Source organism: Microcaecilia unicolor, chromosome 8 (genome assembly GCF_901765095.1).
Source record: "Microcaecilia unicolor chromosome 8, aMicUni1.1, whole genome shotgun sequence".
Taxonomy (NCBI): Eukaryota; Metazoa; Chordata; class Amphibia; order Gymnophiona; family Siphonopidae; genus Microcaecilia; species Microcaecilia unicolor.
The window spans coordinates 143,341,527-143,366,044 of record NC_044038.1 but is presented as its reverse complement, the minus strand read 5'-3'; the positions used below and the strand labels follow the sequence as shown (position 1 = coordinate 143,366,044).

Here is a 24,518-nt window from a genome sequence, read left to right as displayed (position 1 = left end):
AAAAGATATAAACCATGCTAGAGTAGTCACAACTAGACATTTAGTGGAAAGACAGGCAAAAAGGGGAGAGTGATTCACTAAATCAAAAGCTGCTGAGAGATCTAGTGAGACAAGAAGTGCAATATCCCCTTTATCCAATATAGAATGAAGTTCACTAGTAAGTGCAACCTCAACTCATGACCCCAAGTTCTACTGGTTCCCCATCTCTAAAAAAAGATTAGTTTGCATGTTAATACCTTTTAAATATTTAAAATGTCTGTATCATATCCCAATTTTTGTCACCTTCCTCTGAATTGCCTCAAGTCTTTCGATTTAATTATCGATTGGGATTTATTAACCGCCTTTATGAACAGATTCACTCAAGGCAGTGTACAGCAGGTACAGCTTAACATAAAACTTAGAAGTTTGCTAACATTGTAGCAATATTAAAATCGCCAAATATAAACAAATACAATTAATGAGGTAAACTTGGAAATACGATGTCAGTACAATACAATAAATTACCAATTAGGGTTACAGCTTATAATAAGAGTACTAGCTCTATACTTGCATTCATTCAATGTACTCCGGACTACCTTTGATATATAGCTGTTATTTATTAAAAATCATGTGTCCAAATTCCCTTGTTACAAACTTCGATATTCACAACCACTCGCCAACCATCATTCAAACCTTGCATACCCTGTGTATACTTCTATATTAACTTACACATCATATGTAATACAGATCAAAAAACAAACTCCTTGCTCTCACGTGATCCGTAATAGAGATCTATTATCTCATAACTTTATGAAGCAGAACTTCTATCCAAAGGCTTCATGTATAGTCCAATATCATCACACTCTTAATCCAATCGCTGTCCCCCAAATGGTATGGGTATGATTCAACGTTAGAACAATGTTCTGCCCATGGAAGGCTATCGAAAAGATGCATGCACAGTAAATGACTTCAGCTGATTGTCTTTATTCATTCTGGTCCTCAATGCGAGACCGCATTTCGTACTTCCTTCATCAGGAGGAGCCGCATATCAGAATCTTGGACACATGATGTTTAATAAATAACAGCTATATATCAAAGGTAGTCCGGAGTACATTGAATGAATGCAAGTACAATACAATACCATAATAGACAGCATGGAAGAATATTCAAATAACATAGATATAATATTTTGATATCCTTAGCAAGATGTGGCCTCCAAAATTGAACACAGTACTTCAAATGGGGCCTCGTCAACAACTTGTACAAAGGCATTAACACCTCCTTTCTTCTACTAGGTATACCTCTCTCTGTGCAGCCTAGCATCCTTCTGGCTACAGCCACCACCTTGTCATAGTTTTGCTGTTCTTAGATTTCTGACGCTATCACCCCATGGTCCCTCTCCTGGGCAGTGTTTGTCAGCCTCTCACCCCCTAGCAAATGCAAATCTTTTGGGTTTCTATCCCTATGTGCATCACTGTACACTTTAATGTTTGGCAGTTAAAATTTATTGTTCTTCTAATATTTTTAGATTACTTCTCATGTTGTCCACTCTATTGCAAATGTTCATATCATCTACCAAAAGGCAAACTTTCCCTTCTAACCCTTTGGCAGTGTCACTCATAAATATGTTGAATAAAATCGGCTGCAATGATGATCCTTGGAGCACTCCGCTACTCAGCTTTCCTTTCTCTGAGTAAATTCCATTTACTTTTATTCTCTGATGTGTAAACCAGTTTCCTTGTCATCAACAGCAGATGAATCCATTAACTGATGGGTTGTATCCGCCTACCAGCAGGTGGAGTTAGAGAACACTGAAAGCACATGGTGTTCCTGGACGCCCAGCCCCCTCTGCCTTCAGTATCTCCCAGCAGGTGTGGGCGTTGCTTTCTCAGGTCCTGGATTTCTGCCTTAGGGAGGCTCCTGTGCTTTGGCAGTAGAGTGGGGGGGGGGGGGTGTTGTGGCTGGTGGTGCCCACTTTAAAGGCATACTTGGTTTTCCCTGTCCCTGCCTTACCCCATTCCCCCTCCTCCCGGAGTTCTCTGTGGCTGCCTGCCTCTAACTTTCTTCACAGTAAAAAAAAAGAGAGGCTTTCTTTAGAGGTCCTGGTTCGGTGCACCTTGACCGAAGCTCGTTTGACTCGGTCTCCTGAGGTGAAAGTGATGCCCAGCTCCTCCGGGGAGGTTCCCGCTGGCAGCGCTCTGTGCGGGGTAAGTTTTGGCGCGAAGGCGCCATTTTGTTTTCTATATTGATGGCTGCTGAAGGGGTTAAGCGCTGCTCCCACTGTGGGAAACGCAGATCAGCAGCGGGGCTTTGCAGCACATGCTGCCTTGATGCTAATGCTGGCACGAGCATGGCGGGTGGTGATTCTTCCCGCCTGATGGAGTTGGCAGCGGGCACCATCTTGGAGGCGCCACGTGATTCGACCCTCGCGGTTGCGGAGGAGTCTGAGTGCAGGGGGACGCCTCGTTTCGAGGTTTCTAGAGGAGCTATTGCCTCCGCTTCCCCCAACGTGGGGGCGGATGCACGGGTAAGTTTTTCTCCCCTGAATTTGTGCTGCTGACGCATAAGGCTTTTATATTAAAAAGAGCACTGTCTGAGGCTCCTGACAATTCCTTTTGGACTGCTGCCTCCAGTTCTTGATAGCCCAGCGTCTGCTGCAGACTTTTTCTTCCCCCGAGCTTTTGGATGACACTAAACGTAGATGAGAGAATACCCCGTCTGAGGGGGACTCTTCACTCTGTACTCCCCCGTGGTCTAGTTTCGGGGAGTCTTAGGGATCTGGCAGGCCCTCACGGACTGAGGATCCAGACGAGGGTGGCTGGTTGCCACAGGAATTGGATGACCCTAAAGCGGTTCAGATTTTCCACCGCGACGAGCTGGCAGTCCTCATTTCTGATGCCTTACAGGCCCTTTGTATTGAAGATCCTGATGAGGGCGCTGTCTTTTCTATTAATCCTAGGATGGCTAGTACTAAGAAGCCTTCTCGGGCTTTTCCTGTGCATGCTTCCATCCAAGAGCTTATTTCAGCTCAATGGTCTTACCCTGAGGGTCCCTTGAAGGTGGCCAGGGCTATGTGTCACCTTTATCCTCTGAGTGAAAGTCGGTTGGCCCTCTTTGGGATGCCTAAAGTGGATGCGTTAGTCACGGCTGTGACTAAAAAGCCTACTCTCTCGGTGGAGGGAGGGGTCGCTTTGAAAGATATGCAGGACCGGCGGCTGGAATCCATGCTGAAGCGGCCCTTTGAAATCTCGGGCCTGTCCTTATGGGCGGCTATTTGCAGTTCTTATGGAGCCCGGGCCTGCCTTTCCTGGTTGCAGCAGGCGGTTGAGCAGCCCGCCGATGGAGCGGGTTCCCTCGCTGAAGTCGGCCCGCGTATGGAGTCTGCCCTGTCTTCTTTGGCTGATGCCCTTTATGATCTGGTTAGAGCTTCGGCTCAGCAGATGTCGGTGGCGGTTGCTGCCCGCCGCTTTCTTTGGCACTGGCATTAGGCGGCTGACATGGCCTCTAAACAAAGGCTGGTGAGGTTACCCTTTCGGGGCCTTCTTTTATTTGGGGAGGATTTGGAGAAGATTAAGGACCTAGGGGACTCTAGTCCCAATGGTTGCCTAAGGATAGGCCGAGGCCTTCTTCCAAAAGTCCTTCTTTTCCCTCCTCTTCCAGGCCACGTTTTCGCGAAGCTCACAGGTATCGCCCGGGGCACTCTGCGGGGTTTGGTCAACGTTTCCAGCAGAAGAACTCCTTTCGTTCGGACAAACGCGCTGTGGCGTCTGGGCAACGTCCAGGAGTTCAGGGGCAATCCTCCACAATGATGGGGCGTCGGTCCACTCGTCTGTTCCTGCAGTAGGGGGGTCGTCTCTCCCTCTTTCTCGAGGAGTGGATCAAGATTTCTTCGGATCAGTGGGTTCTGGATCTGATCAGAGAAGGTTACCGACTAGAATTCGCTGCCCCGGTGGGAGACGTGTTTTTGGAGTCCTGATGCGGCACTGCCGTCAAGCGGGTGGCAGTAAACAAGACCTTGCAGGTGTTGCTGAAGCTCGGAGCGGTGGTTACGGTTCCTCCCGCCGAACACGACTGCGGTTGCTACTCCATCTATTTTGTGGTGCCTTGAAAAGGCGAGTCGTTCAGACCTATCCTCAACTTACGCAGAGTCAACAAGGCCTTAGGAGTGCGACACTTCCGTATGGAAACCCTGCGCTCTGTCATTGCGGCGGTACAGCCAGGAGAGTTTCTCACGTCTCTGGACCTCAAGGAAGCGTATTTGCGTATTCCCATCTGGCCGCCGCTTCAGCGGTTTCTCCGGTTTGCAGTATTGAGCCAACATTTCAAGTTTTGCCCCTTGCCTTTCGGCCTGGCAACTGCCCCTCGGACTTTTTCCAAGGTGATGGTAGTGGTGGCTGCCTTTCTCAGGCGAGAGGGTATCAGAGTTCACCCTTATCTCAACGACTGGCTCATCAGAGCGGATTCGGCAGATGAAAGCTGACTTGCCACAGTCAGAGTTGTTACAGTTCTTCAGACTCTGGGCGGGTAGTTAATATGCCCAAAAGTCTCCTTACCCCCTCTCAGTCTCTCAAGTATTTGGGGGTCCAGTTCGACACGGCTTTGGGGTTCGTTTTTATTCCCGACAACAGGCGTCTCAAGCTTCAGAATCAGGTCCGCCTGCGGATGCCTCGCCCTCGAGCTTGGGACTTTGTTCAGCTCCTGGGAGCGATGACGGCCACCATAGAGGTGATTCCCTGGGCAAGAGCTCACATGATGCTGCTGCAGCTTGCTCTGCTGCAGCAATGGTCTCCGATTTCCCAGGAATACCAACGCAGACTAAGGTGGCTTCCTGCGGCCCAGTGCAGTATGAATTGGTGGCTTTCCGACAGCATGCTGTGGCAGGGGGTGCCACTGGCGCTTCCTTTTTGGTGTCTGGTGATAACGGATGCCAGTCTTTCGGGCTGGGGAGCTCATTGCCGGGGACGCTATGCTCAGGGTCTGTGGTCCACCGCGGAAGCGGGATGGCCTATCAATCGCTTGGAACTGAGAGCGATATTCCAGGCTCTTCTGGCCTTCCACAGGACGCTGAAGGGTCTTCCTGTCCGAGTTCTGTCGGACAACACGACAGCAGTGGCCTACATCAATCGTCAGGGTGGTACTCTGTGCAGGGCCCTGGCTGTAGAGGCATCTCAGCTCTGCGACTGGGTCGAGCGCCACCTAGAGATGCTGTCTGCGGCTCACATATCCGGTCAGAGCAACGTACTAGCTGATTTCCTCAGCAGACATCAAATCGATCCGGCGGAATGGGAACTGGCAGAAGAAGTTTTTCTTCAGATTTGTGCCCAATGGGGGACTTCAGGCTTGGACCTCATGGCATCAAGCGTAAACACCAAAGTTCCTCGCTTTTTCAGCAGAAGGAGAGATCCTCGCTCGACAGGGTTGGATGCCCTGGCTCAACCTTGGCCCTTGGGCCTCCTATATGTGTTCCCTCCTTGGCCCTTGATAGGGCGAGTATTACTTTGGATTCGCCTGCACCGAGGATTGGTTATTCTCATCGCCCCGGATTGGCCAAGGCGTCTGTGGTACGCAGATCTCCGGCGGATGCTGGTGGACGCGCCCCTTCCTTTGCCTCGGGTTCGGAACTTGTTAGTTCAGGGTCCGGTGACTATGCAAGATCCTTGCTGCTTTGGTCTTAAGGCCTGGCTCTTGAGGGGGCGCAATTGAGGGACAAAGGGCTATTCTAATAAGTTTATTGCCACGCTTTTGCAGGCTCGCACGCGGTGTACCTCTGCGACTTATGCTTGGATCTGGCGCACTTTGGAGGCGTGGTGTACTCCAAAATCTATCTTGCCAACTCTGGCAACAGTCTTGCTTTTGCTGGATTTTTTTGCAGGACAGGCTACAAAAGGGCCTAGCCTACAATTCCCTTCGAGGTCAAGTGGCAGTGTTGGCCTGCTTCCGAGGGGGAAGTCTCCGGCTTGTCCCTTGCTGCTCTCCGGATATTGTCCGATTTCTCAGAGTGAAGCTTCGGCTCCGTCCTCCTTTGCGGTCGCCCTGTCTGGCTTGGTACCTGGGGCTCATGTTGAAGGAGCTCCAGCGATCTCCGTTTGAGCCTCTTAAACAGGCTTTTGAGAAGGATGTGACTTTCAAAGCAGTTTTTTTTAGTGGCAATGACGTCGGCATGAAGAGTGTCTGAGCTTAAGGCTCTTTCCTGTTGGGATCCTTTTATACAGTTCTCGGAATCCGGGGTAACTGTTCATACGGTGCCTTCCTTTCTGCTTAAGGTGGTTTCAGCTTTTCTCCTGAACCAGCCCATTTTTCTTCCTTCCTTTTGTAAGGAGGAGTTTCCGGACTCTTTTGGGCAGTTGCGCCTTTTGGATGTCCGCAGTGCTCTGTGGCAGTATCTACAGATGTCACTATAGCTCGCTGGCTTAAGGAACTCATTTTTTCTGCTTATCTGCTTTCAGGGCGGTCGCCGCCTGAAGCATTTAAAGCGCACTCTACGAGAGCAATGTCCTCTTCGTGGGCTGAAACGGGTGTCTTTTCTCTTCAAGAGATCTGTCGTGCAGCTACCTGGGCTTCTCAGCTCTCTTTTGTGCGGCATTACAGGCTGGATGTGGCAGTGCGGCAGGATGTGCATTTTGGAGCGCAAGTGCTTGCTCGCGGAGTTGCCTGTTCACCACCCTATTTAGGGAGTGCTTTGGTACATCCTATCAGTTAATGGATTAATTTGCTGTTGATGACAAGGAAGGGAAAATTAGGTTCTTACCTTGATAATTTTCTTTCCTTTAGTCACAGCAGATGAATCTATGATCCCTCCCTGTCTGACTTTAGTTTTTGTACAGATGTTGCATACAGACATTGTGCTTCATTAGGAGTACTTGAAGACAAGCTATCAGAGTTACTACATGCTGTTTGTATTGCAGGAGGTTGATAACGTCCCTCCTTTGTTTGGTTATTGCTCCGGTTCAGGGGTGTTTATTCTCTGTGAGGAAAGTTTGTTATTTTGCCTTTCTTATTCACTCTGCTTTGGAAATTTCATATACTGAAGGCAGAGGGGGCTGGGCATCCAGAAACACCATGTGCTTTCAGTGTTCTCTATCTCCACCTGCTGGTAGGCGGATACAACCCATCAGTTAATGGATTCATCTGCTGTCACTAAAGGAAAGAAAATTATCAAGGTAAGAACTTAATTTTCCCTTCTAATCTGGTTCACTCTTTAGGTCCTAACTTCAGTCTGTTCAGTTTGTTCCAAGACTCCTATGGAGGAAATAATCGTAGCCCTTAAAGATGGAGAGTGTTCGGCCATCAAGCAGTGGTGGCAACTACTGGCTATACTCGGGGTGTATCTGTATAGTTTGTAGCCTCTGGCCAATGACTTTGCAATGGCCAAGTTAGATATTGGAATTATATGATAGAAGAAAAACTTAAATGGGCATGAATGAAGACTCATAACGAAACAAAAAATATTGTTCCTGTTTTCCCAGATGGATGTTAATTTTGAACAGCCAATTAATCAGATCTGTGTGCAGGTCCTGAGCACTAGCGTTCTTATTGTAGATTAATGCTTCCCAATCTTTTTCTGGCCTGTGACCCCCTTGATAGCCAAATAAAATAGTGTGACTCCTCCCCCCCCCCCCCATCCCCAAAAAGTGCAGAATAACGAAGCACCTAGGGAGAGCTCACCTAGGTCATGACTCCAAACATAGGTTTTGTGGCCCTCCACAGTGTGAGAAGCTCTGTTCTAGTAGTACGCAATGAATCATTATTATGTAATGAGTGGGGTTCTTGTAATAATTTTATATCTGTTATCACAGTTAGATGTAAAAGTGATATGTAATATTACTAGACTAGTAAAAAAGCCCCGTTTCTGATGCAAATGAAATGGGGGCTAGCAAGGTTTTCTTCTGTGTGCATGTGGGAGTGTGTGTGTCCCTGCCCTCTCTCCCTTCCCCTGTGCTGTCTGTCCCCTCTGCTCTCTGTCCAATCCCCCCTGGGTGTCGAGTCCTTCAGTGTTATGTTTCCTGCTGTGCTGTGTTGTGTTACAGAGATAGTGAGGGCTTCTGCCCTCTCTCCCCTCCCCCCTCTGAGTCCTTCACTGTTACAGAGAGAGTGATTTGATTTCGTGCTTTGCTGTGTTTTCCTTCACTGTTTGTGTTACAGAGAGAGCGAGGGCGGGGCAGACACTCATGGGGAAAACGGATATCTCTCCCCCTTCACACTTCCGGCTGGAGGCTTCATTTAGAACGTTGGTGGTGCCTTTTATATATAGAGATACTTGTAACAGGAGTTGCTGACACCACCACTTTTCAAACGAGTTTGTGTTCTTCTTTGTTTTTTTGTAGGAAACACTAACAGGAAAATATGGGGAAGACTCTAAGCTCATTTATGATCTGAAGGACCAAGGAGGAGAGTTGCTGTCTCTTCGCTATGATCTCACTGTATCCTTTTCTGCCAAACATTCTCATCTCGATGAAAGCTCTTAAACTGTTCACATCTCTAGGACTGGAAACAGCACATATCTCCCAAACCCTGCAGTACATTATTTGTAATAAAGTTTGATTCTTTTAATCTTCAGTGCATCTAAACTGTTTAGATCTTTCACTGAAAACAGAAAAGTTTAGGGTTTCTTTCTAATGCTACTGCTTTCTTAGTATGAGGCAGAGAATTCTGTAAATCTTTGTTGAAGAAATACTTTTCAGTAGCAAGATAAATTGAGCTGTTATGTTGCTCTGGGGTGGGAACAGAAGAGGGAAAACCTTGTGAGCTATGCTTATTACCCTCTGACTTTCACTTAAGCATAAGATAGCTAAGAAGTTCTTTGATATCTTGGCTTTGCAGTGTATTTCCTGCAGGCTCTGCAAGTGGCCGTAGGAGTGATGCTGACCCATTGGGGACTATAAACAGTAATATTTTGAGGCACCCTGACACACAACAGATACTGATAAAATAAACTAGATTTGATTTAATTACTTAATATACTGCTTAATACAATTAAGTTTTAAAGCAGTTTACAATAAAACAGAAACAAGCACAATGAATGTTCTGACAATTAAAACCAAACAATATAATTGCTTAACCAAAAGCAACGTAAATAATCAGCAATCATCACAGTCACAAAACTGACTTGCCCAAGGTCACAAAGATTGGCAGTGGGTGAGGTGGGATTTGAACCCTGGCTTTGCTGGTTCTTAGCCTGCTACTCTTCCAATCTGTAGGTTAGATATGCAGATCCTGCTGAGCTGCTGCTGTTCAGTATTTTACCTTCCTTTTCTCAACAAAGTAGTAAAAAGGTGAGCTACCAAAAACCTGTGGAGTATGTGGAAATGATGGGCTTTTCCTTTTAGACCAGATTTTGGGCCAGGTATGACACAAAGGCAGTTCTTGTTTCATTGGTCACAATGTTAAGAAGTGTATGGATAAATGAAATAGTGCTGCAAGTTTTGTTGGGTCTTTCAGAAGCTTTTGACACTTGAGCATGTTGTGAAATCGGTTGGTTTTGAGGGTGAAAAGAGTGGAGGTTTCATGGTTCATGAGAAACATGTCACAGAGCTTTCTATGGAACAATTTGCTGTTGATACCATACAGTTTGCCAGTTGATGTTCCACAAAGCTCTATATCTTCACTGTTGTAGGTTAATGCTTGTGTTACCCCTGTTGTGGATTTCATTTAGATTTATGAGGTTGATTGTCTTTTGTTTGCAAGTGACCTGCAGTGGTTTTCTCCATTAGTGATAATCAGCTGCTGTGTCTAATTCAACAGCATGTCTTGAAGCAGTGGCAACATGATTAGATGAATTATAGGTAAAGTTGAACCCAAAGAGCTATTGTGGCTAAGCAACCAGAATAAGGAGTTGGAAATGGAGTTTGCGTACAGGTCCACATTTTAGCTCCAAAAATTGAATTTGGAGCCAATTTTATTTACTCTTCAACTATTCATGGAGGCTCCAACTTTGCTTTTGGTTCACATGTCTTTCCTGTTTCTTTGAAACATCTGAAAGCTATATTTCTCTCAAAAGAAATATTTAATTGCCTTCATCTATGGGCTGATGGTAAGATTAGTTCTAGTGCTGTCTAGTAGGGCTTGCCTGCAATGAAGTGGTAGTGACTATAATTATTGCAGAACACAGTGGGTGGACTAATGTAGGGAAAGAAGAGTTGATTTACATCATTCCAGTTTTGTGGCCTACACTGGCTCTCATTAGAGTAAAGATCTACCTTTAAGGCCTTGGCCATAGTATTTCAGTGTCTGCATAAGGCCAAATCAGAATATCTGTCTGGACTATTTTGTTATGAGCCATGGCAGTCATTGAGATCTTCCTAATAAGTTTTGGTATCTGTGTCTGTGCTCTTCTCATTTCACTCCTAGGCTTTAGAATTCCATTCCTTTGGAGTTTTGGCTTGTGTTAAATTATTTGACCTTCCTAAATAAGGTAAAAGGCTTGATTTTATATGAAATGTTTTCCCTAAGACAAAAAAGCATGGAAGTAGTATGGAATGGTGGGGACTGATTATTGTATTAGTTCTAGGGGGCAGAGTGGGGTGAGTGAGCTGGGAGAGGTGACGGTGGTGGTGGTTGTAAAAGCTGGAGACAGTAATTTTCTTATATTGGCTGAATTAGAAATGGGGGGAGGGTCTGATCGAAGTTGGTAGCAGTTAGGGGGCATGACATAAGGTATTAAGTTGATTTGATTGTTAGATGCGTAGAGGTTCTATAGGATAATTAAGCAAAATCTGAAATATAAATGAATCAAATCAGTTTTATTTTTTAACTCGTGTCTGGAATTTGTTGCCAGGGGTTTTGGTCAGGGCATATAGCAGAGCTAGATTTAAAGGGGTCTAGACAAGTTCATGGTAGAATGGGGGGGGGGGGGGGGCATTTTTGTCTGAGCAGCAAGGTATAAATCTACTCTTGAGATTTTTTTTTACAAGTACTTGTGCCTAGATTGATCAAGATACTGGGCTCGAGGGACTTTTGGTCCAAATGGCAAATTTTATGTTTTTATGAGCCGCTTAAACAGCTCAGAGTACTAACCCCCTCATTCTATAAATTATTGCTTAAATGTCGGTGCCATTTGCACACCTTATAGAATACTCTCCTTTATGTGGGTAAGCACACAGTGCGTGTAAATGACAACCTCGCACTCAGTGCCATTCTTAATGTAGGTGAGCAACTTGCTTAGCTTGTAAATACAAAGGAGCATTTACAGGGGAGCCATAGGCTTGTCTAATAATTGCAAAGATGGCTTACAGAATACTGTAAGGTGAAATTAGATCTTACCTGCTAATTTTCTTTCCTCTAGACCCTCCAGACTGGTCAAGACGCTTGGGTTATGCACGCCTACCAGCAGAGGGAGACTGAGAACACAAAAACTGAACCAAGCATAAGCCAGCAGCCAACCCCCAAGCAGCCAGTAAATCCTTAACAAAGCAGAACGCAACCAATGCAAAACTAAACTATAACCCCGAAAGGTCAAAGAACCCTGTATTCAGAAACAATTCTTGGTAACGTGCATCAACTGACCGAACGCCACAGCGTTGCGATCCTTCTCTGAAACCCAGAGGAAAACAACGGAACTTCAGAAAACCAAAGCTCCCAATTTAGAGTCCTATCAGCAATAGCAACAGAGAAATGTCCATATCAATCATCTCTGAAGCACACTAGGACAAAGAAAGCCAGAAATATACACAGCGGGAGGGTTCTTGACCAGTCTGGAGGGTCTAGAGGAAAGAAAATTAGCAGGTAAGGTCTAATTTCACCTTCTTCAGCGACCCTCCAGACCGGTCAAGACGCTTGGGAAGTACCAAAGCAGTAAAAATCTAAGGGCGGGAACCTTGTACCCCAGAAGTCAACACTGCCTCCCCAAAACTCGCATCCTGCCTGGCCTGCACATCAATTCTATAATGCTTCACAAATGAATGCAGCGAGGACCAGACCACCGCCCTGCAAATATCTTGCGGCGGAACGCAAAACTCGATGTACATCCAGCTTAGCCAAACGGCGCTGAGAAGAATCTCCGAATCTATCTCCCAGAACTGGTAAAGAAATGTCCTGATTCACATGGAAGGAAGATACCACCTTGGGCAAAAACGACGGAACCGGCTTCAAAGACACCTTCTCCTTTGAAAAGGTCAGAAAGGGCACCCGACAAGACAAAGCCTGCAACTCCGAGACCCGCCAAGCCGAAGTAATAGCCACTAAAAATACTGTCTTCAAAGTCAGATCCTTCCAAGTACTCGTAACCAAAGGCTCAAATGGCGGATCCACCAAAACCTCCAACACCAAGTTCAAATCCCACGGCGGAATCACCGGACGATGAGGAGGACGAATCAGTTTCACAGCTCGCAAAAACCGAACCACATCGGGAGCAGATGCCAAGGAAACCCCCCGGATCCTACCCCGGAAACAAGCCAAGGCCGCAACCTGCACCTTCAAAGAAGAAAGAGCCAGACCTCTGTCCACCCTATCCTGCAAAAACTCTAACACCTGCGGAAGAGAAGAGTTCCAAGGAGAATAAGAACGATCCTGACACCAGTTCTCAAAAATCCGCCACACTCGAACATAAGCAAAGGACGTGAACTGTTTACGGGACTGCAACATAGTATCAATTACTCTAGCTGAAAAACCTTTCTTCTTCAACCTGTCCCTTTCAAGAGCCAGGCCGTAAGCGAGAATGGAACCGGGTCGGGCATTACGATAGGGCCCTGCACCAACACCACCAACCCGTCCAACCTCAGGGGACCTTTGATCACCAGACGCACTAGATCACTGAACCACGGACGACGTGGCCAATACGGACCCACGAGAATCACCATATTGACGTATCGATCTATTCTTTGAACTACCCGCCCCACTAGGGGCCAAGGGGGAAACACGTACAACAGTTGACGTGGTGGCCACGGAAGCAGCAGAGAATCGATCCCCTCAGACCGCGGATCCCGCCTCCGACTGAAAAACCTGGGTACTTGAGCCTTGCTGGCTGTTGCCATGAGATCTATCACCGGGAGTCCCCACTCCATCACCAGCCGATGAAACAGCGGACGATGCAGCGACCACTCTCCTGGATCCAGAGTGTGCCTGCTCAGAAAGTCCGTCCGGACATTGTCCACTCCGGCCACATGACCTGTGGAGAGACTCTGCAGATGAAGCTCCACCCACTGCATTAACTCCGCCGTCTCCTCGGCTACATGTCGACTCTTTGTGCCCCCCTGATGATTTACGTAAGCGACTGCCGTGGCGTTGTCAGACAGAACTCGAACTGCCTTGCCGGTGAGAAGATACTGCAGGGCCTGCAACGCCAACTGGATCGCCTGAGTCTCTAGCCGATTGATTGACCAGAGGGCGTCCTCCGGTGACCAGAGACCCTGTGCCACCTGACCCAGACAATGTGCTCCCTAGCCTGCCAGACTGGCATCTGTGGTCAAAACAATCCAATCCAGAGGATCCAAAGGCATCCCTCTTTCCAGATTCGGAGTATGAAGCCACCACCACAGACTGGTGCGAACCGCCTCCGGCAAGAATAGTCTTTCCTCCAAACTCTGAGTCTGCGGAGACCAACGGTCCAACAGCGCTGACTGCAACTGCCTCATGTGAGCTCTGGCCCAGGGCACCACCTCTATCGATGCCGCCATAAGCCCCAAAATCTGAAGATACGCGTGAGCTGACGGGGACCGTTTGGCAGAAAACTGACGAATCAGCCCCTGAATCTTGGCAATCCGAATGGACGGCAGAAACACTAGGCCCTGCACTGTGTCGAAATGAACCCCCAGATATTCCAGGGATTGAGAGGGAACCAGGTGACTCTTGACACTGTTTACCACCCAGCCAAGCGACTCCAAAACGGATACTACCTTCGCTGTTGCTTCCACACACTCCTGTTAGGATTTGGCTCGAATCAGCCAATCGTCGAGATACGGATGGACTAATACTCCTTGCTGCCTTAAAGCCGCTGCCACTACCACCATAACCTTGGAAAAAGTATGCAGCGCCGTAGCCAGACTGAACGGCAGAGCACAAAATTGAAAATGCTGTCCTAGAACCGCAAAGCGAAGAAACTGGTGATGCGCCTTCCGAATGGGGATATGCAGATAGGCTTCCGTCAGATCCAGAGAAGTGAGAAATTCTCCCGACTGTACTGCTACTGTGACCGAACGTAACGTTTCCATGCGAAAGGAGGGAACCTTCAACGCCCCGTTGACTCTTTTGAGATCTAAAATAGGCCGGAAGGAATCTTCCTTTTTGGGAACCACAAAATAAATCGAATAACAACCAGTCCCCCTTTCTGTAATTGGCACCGGAACTACAGCCCCCAGATCTATCAAACGCCGGAGAGTCTGCTGAATTGCCCTGGCCTTGAAGCGAGAGCGGCACGGGGAGGCTACAAAGAAATCTGGCAGAAAGTCCTCGAACTCCAAGGTGTACCCGTCTCGCACCACTTCGAGAACCCACTGGTCTGTCGTGATATGGGGCCACCTCTGATAAAACTGACTCAACCGAGCACCTACCCGCACCAGAGGCTGGACCCGCACACCTTCATTGCGAAGCACGACCGGAGAACAGAGCTCCCCCCGAGACCTCTCGTCCTCCTCAACGACCTCCACGAAAGGGCTGAGTACACTGAAACTATCTACCTCTAGGCGCCATACTGAACCTATCTGGCCTATAGCGCCGGGCATCCTTCAAATGAGCACGCCCTGTCATGCCGCAACCCCCTGCTCTAGGCCGCAATTCTGGCATCCGCGGAATCTTAGCATCTCCAAGACCACGTACCAATTTATCCAACTCTTCACCAAAAAAGCATGGACCCATTAAAGGGAAGAGAACACAACTTGGATTTAGAAGCTGCATCCGCAGTCCATCCACGAAGCCACAGGGCCGGACGAGCTCCAACCACCAAAGCCATATTCTTCACCGAAGCCCTCAACAAATAATAACTAGCATCTGCCAGAAAGGAAGATCCCATCTCCAACTTGGCTAACTCCTGCACCAAGGAAGCCCTGTCTACTGCTGGACCATCCAGAAGCTTTTCAGCCCAATGGAAACAAGCCCGAGCCACTAGACCTCCACACAGAGCGGCTTGCAGCGACAAGGCCGAGAGATCAAAACTTCGCCGAACAAAAGACTCCAACTTCCTATCCTGAGGATCTCTGAGGGCAGTCCCCCCATCAACCGGGATGGCAGTAGCCTTGGACCGCCGTCACCACCGCATCCACTGTAGGAGATTTAAAAGAGTCCCTATCCTCTTGGGGAATAAGATAAAGTCTTGCCATCGCTTTAACCACCCGACACGCTGAATCTGGAGAGGACCACTCCTGTAAGATCATATCCCTCAGATCCTGATTCATAGGGAAAGAACGAGAAGCCTTATGAACGCCCTTAACCAAAGGGTCTATCTGCTTAACCTCCGCTACAACCGGCCCAGGAGCATCAAAACTAAGCGTAGACATAACTTGATCAATCAGCTCCGGGAGCTCATCCCTAGGAAAAATCCATACCACCGAGGGGTCCTCCCCTGGGAAGGACCCCTCCTCCTCAGGATCATTGTCTAAAGGAAACTCATCACCCAGTACACTACCCTCATCTTCTGAGGGAGGGAAAGACAAAAGTTCTGGGTCCTCCGACCACTGCAGCCGTGGGCGCTTGGCCCCCAAAGGAGCTGCCCCCTTCTGTATATCAGGCTGAGAGGAACCTGCCTGCCAGGCCTGAAACATCGACCAGACAAACTTCGGTGGAAATCCCATAGACCTCGAAGGCCCTGGAGAGCACCCAACTTTCTGCCCCAGGCCCTCCACCACCTGCTGGGCCGGGGTCACCGGAGAAGCCGAATCCAAGATGGCGGCGGTTCCCGCCAAAATCGGGGCCGCAGCTACCGCACCAGAGCCAGAGTCAGACCCAGGGAGCCCTTTACTGACGCCCGAAACCTCCGCAGACAAAACTGGAGGGGAAGAGAGAGAGTGCTTAGGCTCACCGCAAAACTTGCACGGAGCTCCGAGCGTGCAGGAACAGCAACGAGCCGCCTTTCCTGCCGACATCGCTAAATTTAAAGTGGTACACACATAAACTGCCAAATTCGCCCCAGCTCTACTCTCTTCACACAAAAACACTCTGAAACCCTTGTCAGCCCCCAAATCGAGAAAACAAAATGTGCTGAGGCAGAACAGCACTGTCTGCTTCTTTCTTTTTTTACTTTTTTTTTTTTCTCACACACAGCAAACAGCCCAGTTGCTATATACTGACAAGGGCTAAGGCTCTCAAGGCTCCTGTACCACAGGAGCCGAGGCACCAGGCTGACTTCACAAAAAGTACAGCAGGGGAAAAACCCGAACACGGATGCAATCCCCTATGGAAACAGTGAGCCCCACCGGACCTGCTTCCCCGAAGCACAAATTCTAAGTACAGGGTGCTAAAATCAAAGAATCTCTAATCCTACCAGACCAGACTAGACTGACTGCTCAGGCTGCACGTCTACCCTCTGCTGGAGACTGAGATTTACTGGCTGCTTGGGGGTTGGCTGCTGGCTTATGCTTGGTTCAGTTTTTGTGTTCTCAGTCTCCCTCTGCTGGTAGGCATGCATAACCCAAGCGTCTTGACCGGTCTGTAGGGTCGCTGAGGAAGTTGTGTGCATAACCACTGCATTTACGTGTGTCTATTTCTGCCTGCTATTTGCATGGCGTAAGTGGGCACATCTAAATGTAGGCACATAGATGCCTACTTATGCTGTTATTCTATAATGGAATCTTGGTGCCTAGATGCCCTTATAGAATTAGCACTCAGCCTGCAGCATCTGGGCACCTAATTTGTGGTACCCAGTTATAGAATTGCCCCCTATAATCTGCTTATGGCTTGTGCTGATTCTGAGTGGCCCTTAACTGTTTGAGTATAGATAAGGAGTGTGAATGAGAGACATATTAATTTAATCCTTTAATGCTGCATTTAGAGCAGACAGGGAAAGGGAGGTTTTATTACTCACTACAACAGGAGCTGGTATCTGTAGCAAACATTAGTAACCTCACAAAACCTAACATCAGTTACTTTGGTAGTTGTAAAAGAATCAGTCTGAACTCAGAGAAAAGGGAAAAATAGGAAGGAAAGTTTGTTCTTCACCAATGACAGGACAGGAAATATCACTGGCTCAGAGCTTATGCAGTTCTACAGAATGTGATACATAGAAACTATCATATGAAGGACACAAAGCTGAGAGAAATAAACAAAAGAAAGAATGGAAGATTCTTAGCTGCAAAGGCGAAGTCCCCACTCATAGTTGGGGGGGGGGGGGGAGGGAAAGCACACACATCCCACCCCCAGGGGGAATATGCCCTACCTACCAGAAGGATATATAGTCCAGCATTCTCTAGATCTGCAGTCACTTATGTTTCGATAATTTTTATTGGAGAAATCACAAAAAAACATTGCCTTTTGATTTTTTCTTGCATGCTTACATGGCTAACACTGCTACTCTGCTACTTCAACACTGTTTAATCACAAAACATAGTGCATAGTTCATAACAGAAAAAGCTCGTTTTCTTTCAATCAGCCTAAGTTAATCTCCAGTAACTTTTCATATTTTCATCCCTCCCCCTTTCCCCGTCCCTCCCTTTCTTATTCCCTCCCCCTCCCATTCGCTATCACCGTCTTTTTCGCAGGCCTCACACTCTACTTGTTTTAGAACAGCATTCATTTCACATGTTCATTATTTGTCCCCTGGCATGAGGTGTTAATGTTAGCCAGAACGGAGTCCAGCAATTCCAGAAAGTCTTGGTTCTGCAGTCACTTATATACACCTTCCATCACAGAGCACCACCTCATAAATTACCCAATGAGGAATCCTGCACATGCACAGGGCTCTGCCCATATGCTTAGTCATTACCTCATGTCAGGGGCTTAGCCAGCCTTCCGTGGGGGAGGGGTCCAGAGTCCGGGGGGAGGGGGCACATTTTAGCCCTCCCCTGGCGCCGCCCCCCCACCGCCGACATTGCCGCCCCCCCCCTCCCGCCGCGAACCCGCCGACGTCTTCTTCTCAGTCGCTTCCTGCTCTTCAATTTGTTTGCTGACGTCCTGCACGTTGTACGTGCAGGACGTCAGACTCAGAGAACAGAACTGTTCTCTGAGTCTGACGTCCTGCACGTACAATTACGTGCAGGAAGTCAGCAAACAAATTGAAGAGCAGGAAGGACTGAGAAGACGTCGGCTGGCGGGGAGTGGGATCCCCCGCCAGCAAAAGTAAAGGTAGGCGGCGGCGGGGGCGGGTTCGCCGGGAGGGGGGTCCTGGGGTGAATCTGCGGGGGCTCAGGCCCCACGTAGCTACGCCACTGCCTCATGTTTTACCAACCGTTATAAGTCCAGCTAAAACTGATTTGTAGAGATAACCGTTATCAGGCCTCTGGCTACAGTGAACAGGATGTACTGAAGTCTATAGCAACAAGCCTCAGAAGAAACACTCACAGAGCACAAGGAAGCATAGTTGCATGACAAATTGCATAACAATCCTTAACCTTTGCTTTCAGGTTCCTTTTGCACGATATTTAGCTATGAATAAAATTACAAATATTAAACGCTATCATATTGCCAAAGTTTACAGACGGGACAATCCAGCCATGACAAGGGGCCGCTACAGGGAATTCTACCAGTGTGTGAGTATAGCCCACTCTTCTAAGTTTTGGCTCATAGTGGATAACAAGTTAAAATAGTAAACATGTACTATACAACGAAACAAATACAAATGTTATCTTGTTCTGTTTTCTGCCACACACCACCTTTGTGATTTGTGAGAATGGAAAGTTATGAATGTAAGGATTTTTAAGATGACTGGAGGCCTCAGACTTAGGCATAACTTTGTGCAATTTATAATGGCAGAATTAGGGATCATCATTTTTGAGTCAGTAATAGCAGAAAGCTGCTTAAAAAAAAATTGCCTAGCCATAGGTGTGTGGCGAATAGGCAGTATGGGGTGTGATCAGCACTTATGCGCTCATAAAACATTTGGGGATTGATATTCAAAGCAATTTAAGCAGTCAGGAGAGGCTCCTGGCCACTTAAATCGCCTGTGAGGGGCTATTTGCCGATACTGAACAGCATGTAACTCGTTAGTGCCCCTGAATATCATCACTGACCACTAAACTGAAAGCCGGCTATTTTGTAGGTGGTCTGAGAGCGGAGTCTGCATTTGCATGGTTAAGTGCTGATATTCAGCACTTATCTGACCGCTTAACTTAGGTGGTTAGGACTGAGTTTTATGCGGTGTTGCTTAGGCGATGAGGGGCTGAATATCATACTTATCTGCATAAGAGAGAGCCCAGATATTCAATATTGGTGCTCGGATATGGCCTGGCATTTAATCTCTGGGGATAATGCCAGCGGTGACTAAAAAAACACTCGCTGCCACTGGCTGAATATCGACCCCATATCTGCCCATTTGTACTGGCACACACAGGCACAAAGTTACTCCTGCCTTAGGCCCCCGATGCTCAAAACTCCAGCACTTTTCCGAATAGAAAATACTGCCGAAACAGCGCAAAAGAGCTCAATTCTAATGAAATGCAAATGTAGGTGAGCTCATAGCATTGAGCATTAGGGAGTTTGTTGAGAGGATTGTGCTTGGCACATGTGCGGAAGAGTTCAGCGATAAGCTCGGCTCCTGTGCGTAGGCGCCTGGTAAAACCCGAACATGAAGCACACATTGGCGTCTGTTTTCTGTGACCTAAATATGTGTCTTTAATGTTTTGTTTTTAACTTGGATGCTTATATTTAGATGCAGGAAACAGACACCTCTTTGATTTCACTTGGGTCTGCTTCCTTCTGCTTGCAAAAGCAATCAAAACCAGCAGATTTTGCAGAAAGAATCATGAGAAATCCTCTCTTCCAACACCCTAATTCCTGCTCAGACCTGGGATTTTTTTTGTTTGTTTTGCAGTGGTAAGACAGTTTTGTTTTGGGCGCTTCTTTTCTGAACATTGGGAAGGAATACAAAATGACCTCATTTACATGAGCTTGACTACATTTGAATGCTATCTGTGCTAATGCCTGGTTCGCTCATTGTTTCCCGCGCTAGACCCCTTAACATTCTGCTTGGGTAAATGCAGGCTCTAGTATGGCACTAATGGCCTGTAGTTCCCGTTTTCACTTTTGAACATCGAGGCCTTAGTGTAGGTGTAACTTTGTGTGGGAGTTTTCTTGTGAACATAAGAACATAAGCATTGCCATACTGGGACAGACTGAAGGTCCATCAAACCCAGAATCCTGTTTCCAGCAGTGGCCAATCCAGGTTATTCTGTGCTTAGTTTGTTTGAGCTGAAGAAAATTAGAAGGACAGCTGTGTGAGGAAAAGAACATTTTCACATAAGATCTAATTTCTCCTTCACATTAGTCCTTCCCACTATTCCAAAGGCCCACCTGAAGTTTCTGAGACGTTTAGTTGGTTCAGATTAGTGGGTCAGATAATGACTGTCACCTTACCTGGTGTTTCCTGCATATCTTTTGTTCTCTACAAGTTGGATGTTTGCTTATCTGGTTATTGTTAAGTTAGTGAGTTGTTTAAGGTTGTTGTGTGTTATTCTGAGTTTCTTCTTACTGCTTGTCTGTGTAAATACTGAGGAGCTGGACTGGATGCCAAGAGAGATATGTCTCAGCTCAGTTTTCAGTTCTCTATCTCCACCTGCTGGTTGATGGACAAAACTAGCTCTCACAGGTTTTGTAATAGTGGGGAGGACTAATGGAAAGAAAATTATCAGGTAAGACCTAATTTCTTCTTCACCTCATTCAGTTGTCATTCCAGTTTTCTTCAACCCAAGCAACCTAAGCTCATGAATGACCAAAGGGACCTGTTTTCACCAAATGGCCAGCCTGCCACGTGACCAAGTTGGTAGTCATTTTCTTCGGGCAAAGCCAGCCATGATTGCATCTTTCGTTGTATCCCCATGTATGCAAAGCTGCAACCTAGTTTTCTCTAAATTCCTTCACTTAGCACTAGTTCTTGGAGTCTTCTGATTTTACAGGGTTTTTTTTTTTTTTTTTGGCTAGTCTGTTTGACATTTATTTTCTTAAAGATCAGTCTTTCTAATCTCCACCTCCCCATCTCAGTATACCTGGGACCACCCATTACGCAGATTCTAAAAGTGCGACCCTCAGCTTGGTATTCAATGGAAAAAGTGGAGATTCTTCATAGACAGCAGGGGAATGTAGCTGCTCTTTATCTCTCCTTTTTCCATTGTTATGAAAAAAAAAAACAGCTAAGATAAAGATTGAATGGGGGGGGGAGGAAGATTGGGTGGGACTGCAGGCAGCTTAAATTCCTGTATATGCTCAGGAAGCTTACCAAAGGCTTTCCTAAACTATAGGAGGGCGATCACATAGGCACCATCAGAGAGGAGACATGCGGCTCCATTCCCCTGCTGTTTGTGGAGAAACCCCCATTACAAGTAAATAACTTGTCTTTCACAATGAAAGTGCAGACTATGTTGTATAGATCAGCAGAAGAAACTCCTATGTTAATGTATTGTGAATTGCATTCACAAGGCACTATATATGAAAAATATGGATGGATAAATAGTGTCCTTGTTCTTTCAGTGGTTGCAGCTTGATCCTCGATTGGTTAGTTACCGTGTAGGTTTTTACTTTTTTGTTACCTGTGTCCCAGGATTTTGACATTGCTGGCAAGTATGATCCCATGATTCCCGATGCTGAGTGCTTGAAGATCATACATGAAATCCTTACTGAACTGCAGCTGGGAGACTTTCAGATAAAGGTAAAAGTAGAATTTAGAACTGGGCATTTGTAAAGAGAAGTCCCTCAATCTGTGTTGCTGTCTGCCATGCTCATTCTCTTCCTCAAACATGCAAGGCAGTTTTTTAGAATAAGTAGTTTGTTTTTTTTTGCTTGTTATGACCTTGCTAGTTAAAACACATATTTATAGAAAGAAAAGCAAGACAGAAGAAACATCCCAGAAAACCACTGCAAGCAAAAATACACAAAACGTGTTGCCTCTTGTTTCACATTATGTACAAAAACAGTTCACAAATTTACATATTTCCTTTTTTCCTGTCAATTTTGTTTGTTCAAAGTTTAATATTAGAATGTTGGCTCTGACAAATACAAAAATCATAACTCCAACATGAGGTGATAGGTGGCTGGGTTGTGAGTTTTCTGCTTCGTTTGTCATTAGCTGATTACATCACAAGTAAAGTATGGAAAAAAAATCTGTTAGGTTTTTAATGAAGCTTTAACACATTGGCTAGGAAGGTATGTAATGAGTCCATTTTCTACCAGTTCTGTCCTCAGAAGAGAGACTTGGAGACCTATGCTCAAAGCAATGTCTGATTTTAAACTGGTTCTAGCCAGTCTAGCGATCGCGTTATTCAGCCTCTAATAAACAAAGAGGTTCTGCATGGATATAGCAGTTAACGATAATCCTATGCAAATGTATTATAAAGAGCTCATTAGTATTAAAATGTCATTCTGAGTGATGTGCAGAAAAGAGTGCCTACCAACGGAGCTTTCTCTCTGCAGGGTCCTGCCTATGTGGGAACAGGAAGTTGCATCAGAATAGGTAGGACCGTGCAGAGAGAAAGCTCCAGTGCCAGCTGGAAGCAGCCTCCTCCAATTGCTGCCAGTACTAGAAGAAAGGTAGGGAAGACTGCAGGGAGGGGGGACTTAAGGGCAAGGGAGCGAAAGGGGGGGAGATATCATTGGAGAAATGCCAGACCATGGGGGGAAAGAAAGGGAAGTGAGAGAGAGGAAGTGATATTGGCCTGGGAGGAAGGGTTAATGCTGGAAAAGAGGGACATGGGGGCCAAGAGGGGGGAGGGCAATGCTGGAAAGAGAGACATGGGGGCCAAGGGGGGGAGGGCAATGCTGGAAAGATTGGGGCCAAGGAGGAAGGCAATGCTGGAAAAGAGGGAGGTGAAGTTCTGAGAGGACAGGTGCTGAACATGAGGGAGGATAAGGATAGGGACACAGAGGGGAGGTACTGGACTGTATGGCTAGGAGACTAATGACTAGAGAGAGAGGGAGAATGAGAGTAAAATTAAATGGCAAGATAAAAAGCACAGAAAAGAGAAAAGATTAGAACCATACAGATATAGAGAAGACAAAAGGAGAGAGAAGAAACGGAAAGGCAAACCTGGAAAAGAATTTAGGAGAAGACTGACGTAAGGAAAGTGTAAAAGAGACTGAGACCAGCCCATTAAAAAAAAAACAACAACTGCCCAGACAGCAGAGGGTGAGAAGGGGATATAGTGGGCATTTGGGGGGGGGGGGTAGTAAGGTGACAGAATGGAGATGCTGAATTGAGATCGAGGTGGGGGTGAAAGGGATGAACTGGAATGGGATGGAGGAAGATGCTGGCTTGGAGGAGAGGGAAAGAGATGATGATTGATCAGGTAGAGAGGAAAAAGGGATATTTAGAGGATGCTGGACATGGGGTGAGTAGGACGATGGGAGATGCTGGAAATGGGGGGGGGGGGGGGGGGAGTAAGAAAACGATGGGGACTGCCTGACATTGGAACGGGATGGGGACAGAGGGGATATGCTGGACATGGGAGGAATAAGGGATAATGAGGAGATCCTAACATGGAAGGGGGAGAGAGACATGGAGGCATAGGCACCGACTCTGTGGGTGCTTGAGCACCCCCAATATTTCACCCACCGGAAGTTCCCTTCGCCAGCCCAGAATTTTAAAAGTCCCTCCCTTCCTCCCTCCGAGTTCCAGGGTCCTCCCCGTCCCCTCCCTCCCAAGTTCCAGGGTCCTCCCTGTCCCCTCCCTCCCTCCCAGTTGCAGGGTCCTCCCTCCCAGTTGCAGGGTCCTCCCTCCTTCCGAGTTCCAGGGTCCTCCCTCCATCCCTCCGAGTTCCAGGGTCCCCCCCGTCCCCTCCCTCCCTCCCTCCCTCTCTCCAAGTTCCATGGTCCCCCATCCCCTCCCCCTTTCCTCCGAATTCCATTGTCCCCTCCCTCCGTGTTCCAGGGTCCCCTTCCTCAGTCCGAGTTCCAGGGTCCTCCCCCCTCCCGTCCGAGTTCCAGGATCCTCCCCCCCCCCCTCCGAATTTTAAAAGTCATCTTACCTCGTTGGGGTTACGCCGGCAGCAGCAGTGAAAAGCGTGCAGGCTCGGCGCTTCAGCCCTTCCCTTCTCTCAGCTCTGGTCCCGCCCTTGCGGAAACAGGAAATGAGGGCAGGACCAGAGCTGAGAGAGGGGAAGGGCTGAAGCGCCGAGCCTGCACGCTTTTCACTGCTGCTGCCGGCGTAACCCCAACGAGGTAAGATGACTTTTAAAATTCGGAGGGGGGGGGGAGGTCTCTGGAACTTGGAGGGAGGGGGAGGACCCTGGACGTTAGAGGGAGAGGGGGGGCCTGGAACTCGGAGGGAGGGGGCATGGAACTTGAAGGGAGGGAGGGGGGCCTGGAACTCGGGGGGGGGGGGGGGGAGAGGGAGGAGGGAATGCATCACCTGTAAAAATAAAAAAATTCAGCACCCCCCAATCATTTTGAAAAGTTGCTCCTATGCATGCAGGGATGCTGGATATGAGGGGGAATAGGGTGACGGGGAGAGTTGCTGGATTGAGTTGAGGGAAGGA

At 47.4% G+C, this 24,518-nt stretch overlaps 1 protein-coding gene across 1 annotated transcript in view; it reads left to right on the top strand.

The window, feature by feature from the left end:
• The window catches only part of HARS1 (histidyl-tRNA synthetase 1), a 116,731-nt gene that overhangs the window by 54,520 nt on the left and 37,693 nt on the right, over positions 1-24,518 (top strand). Inside the window, exons 4-6 of the mRNA XM_030211774.1 lie at positions 8,304-8,399; positions 18,462-18,587; positions 21,590-21,697. Coding sequence (XP_030067634.1) covers positions 8,304-8,399; positions 18,462-18,587; positions 21,590-21,697 — 330 coding nt within the window. The remainder of the gene's footprint in view (positions 1-8,303; positions 8,400-18,461; positions 18,588-21,589; positions 21,698-24,518) is intronic.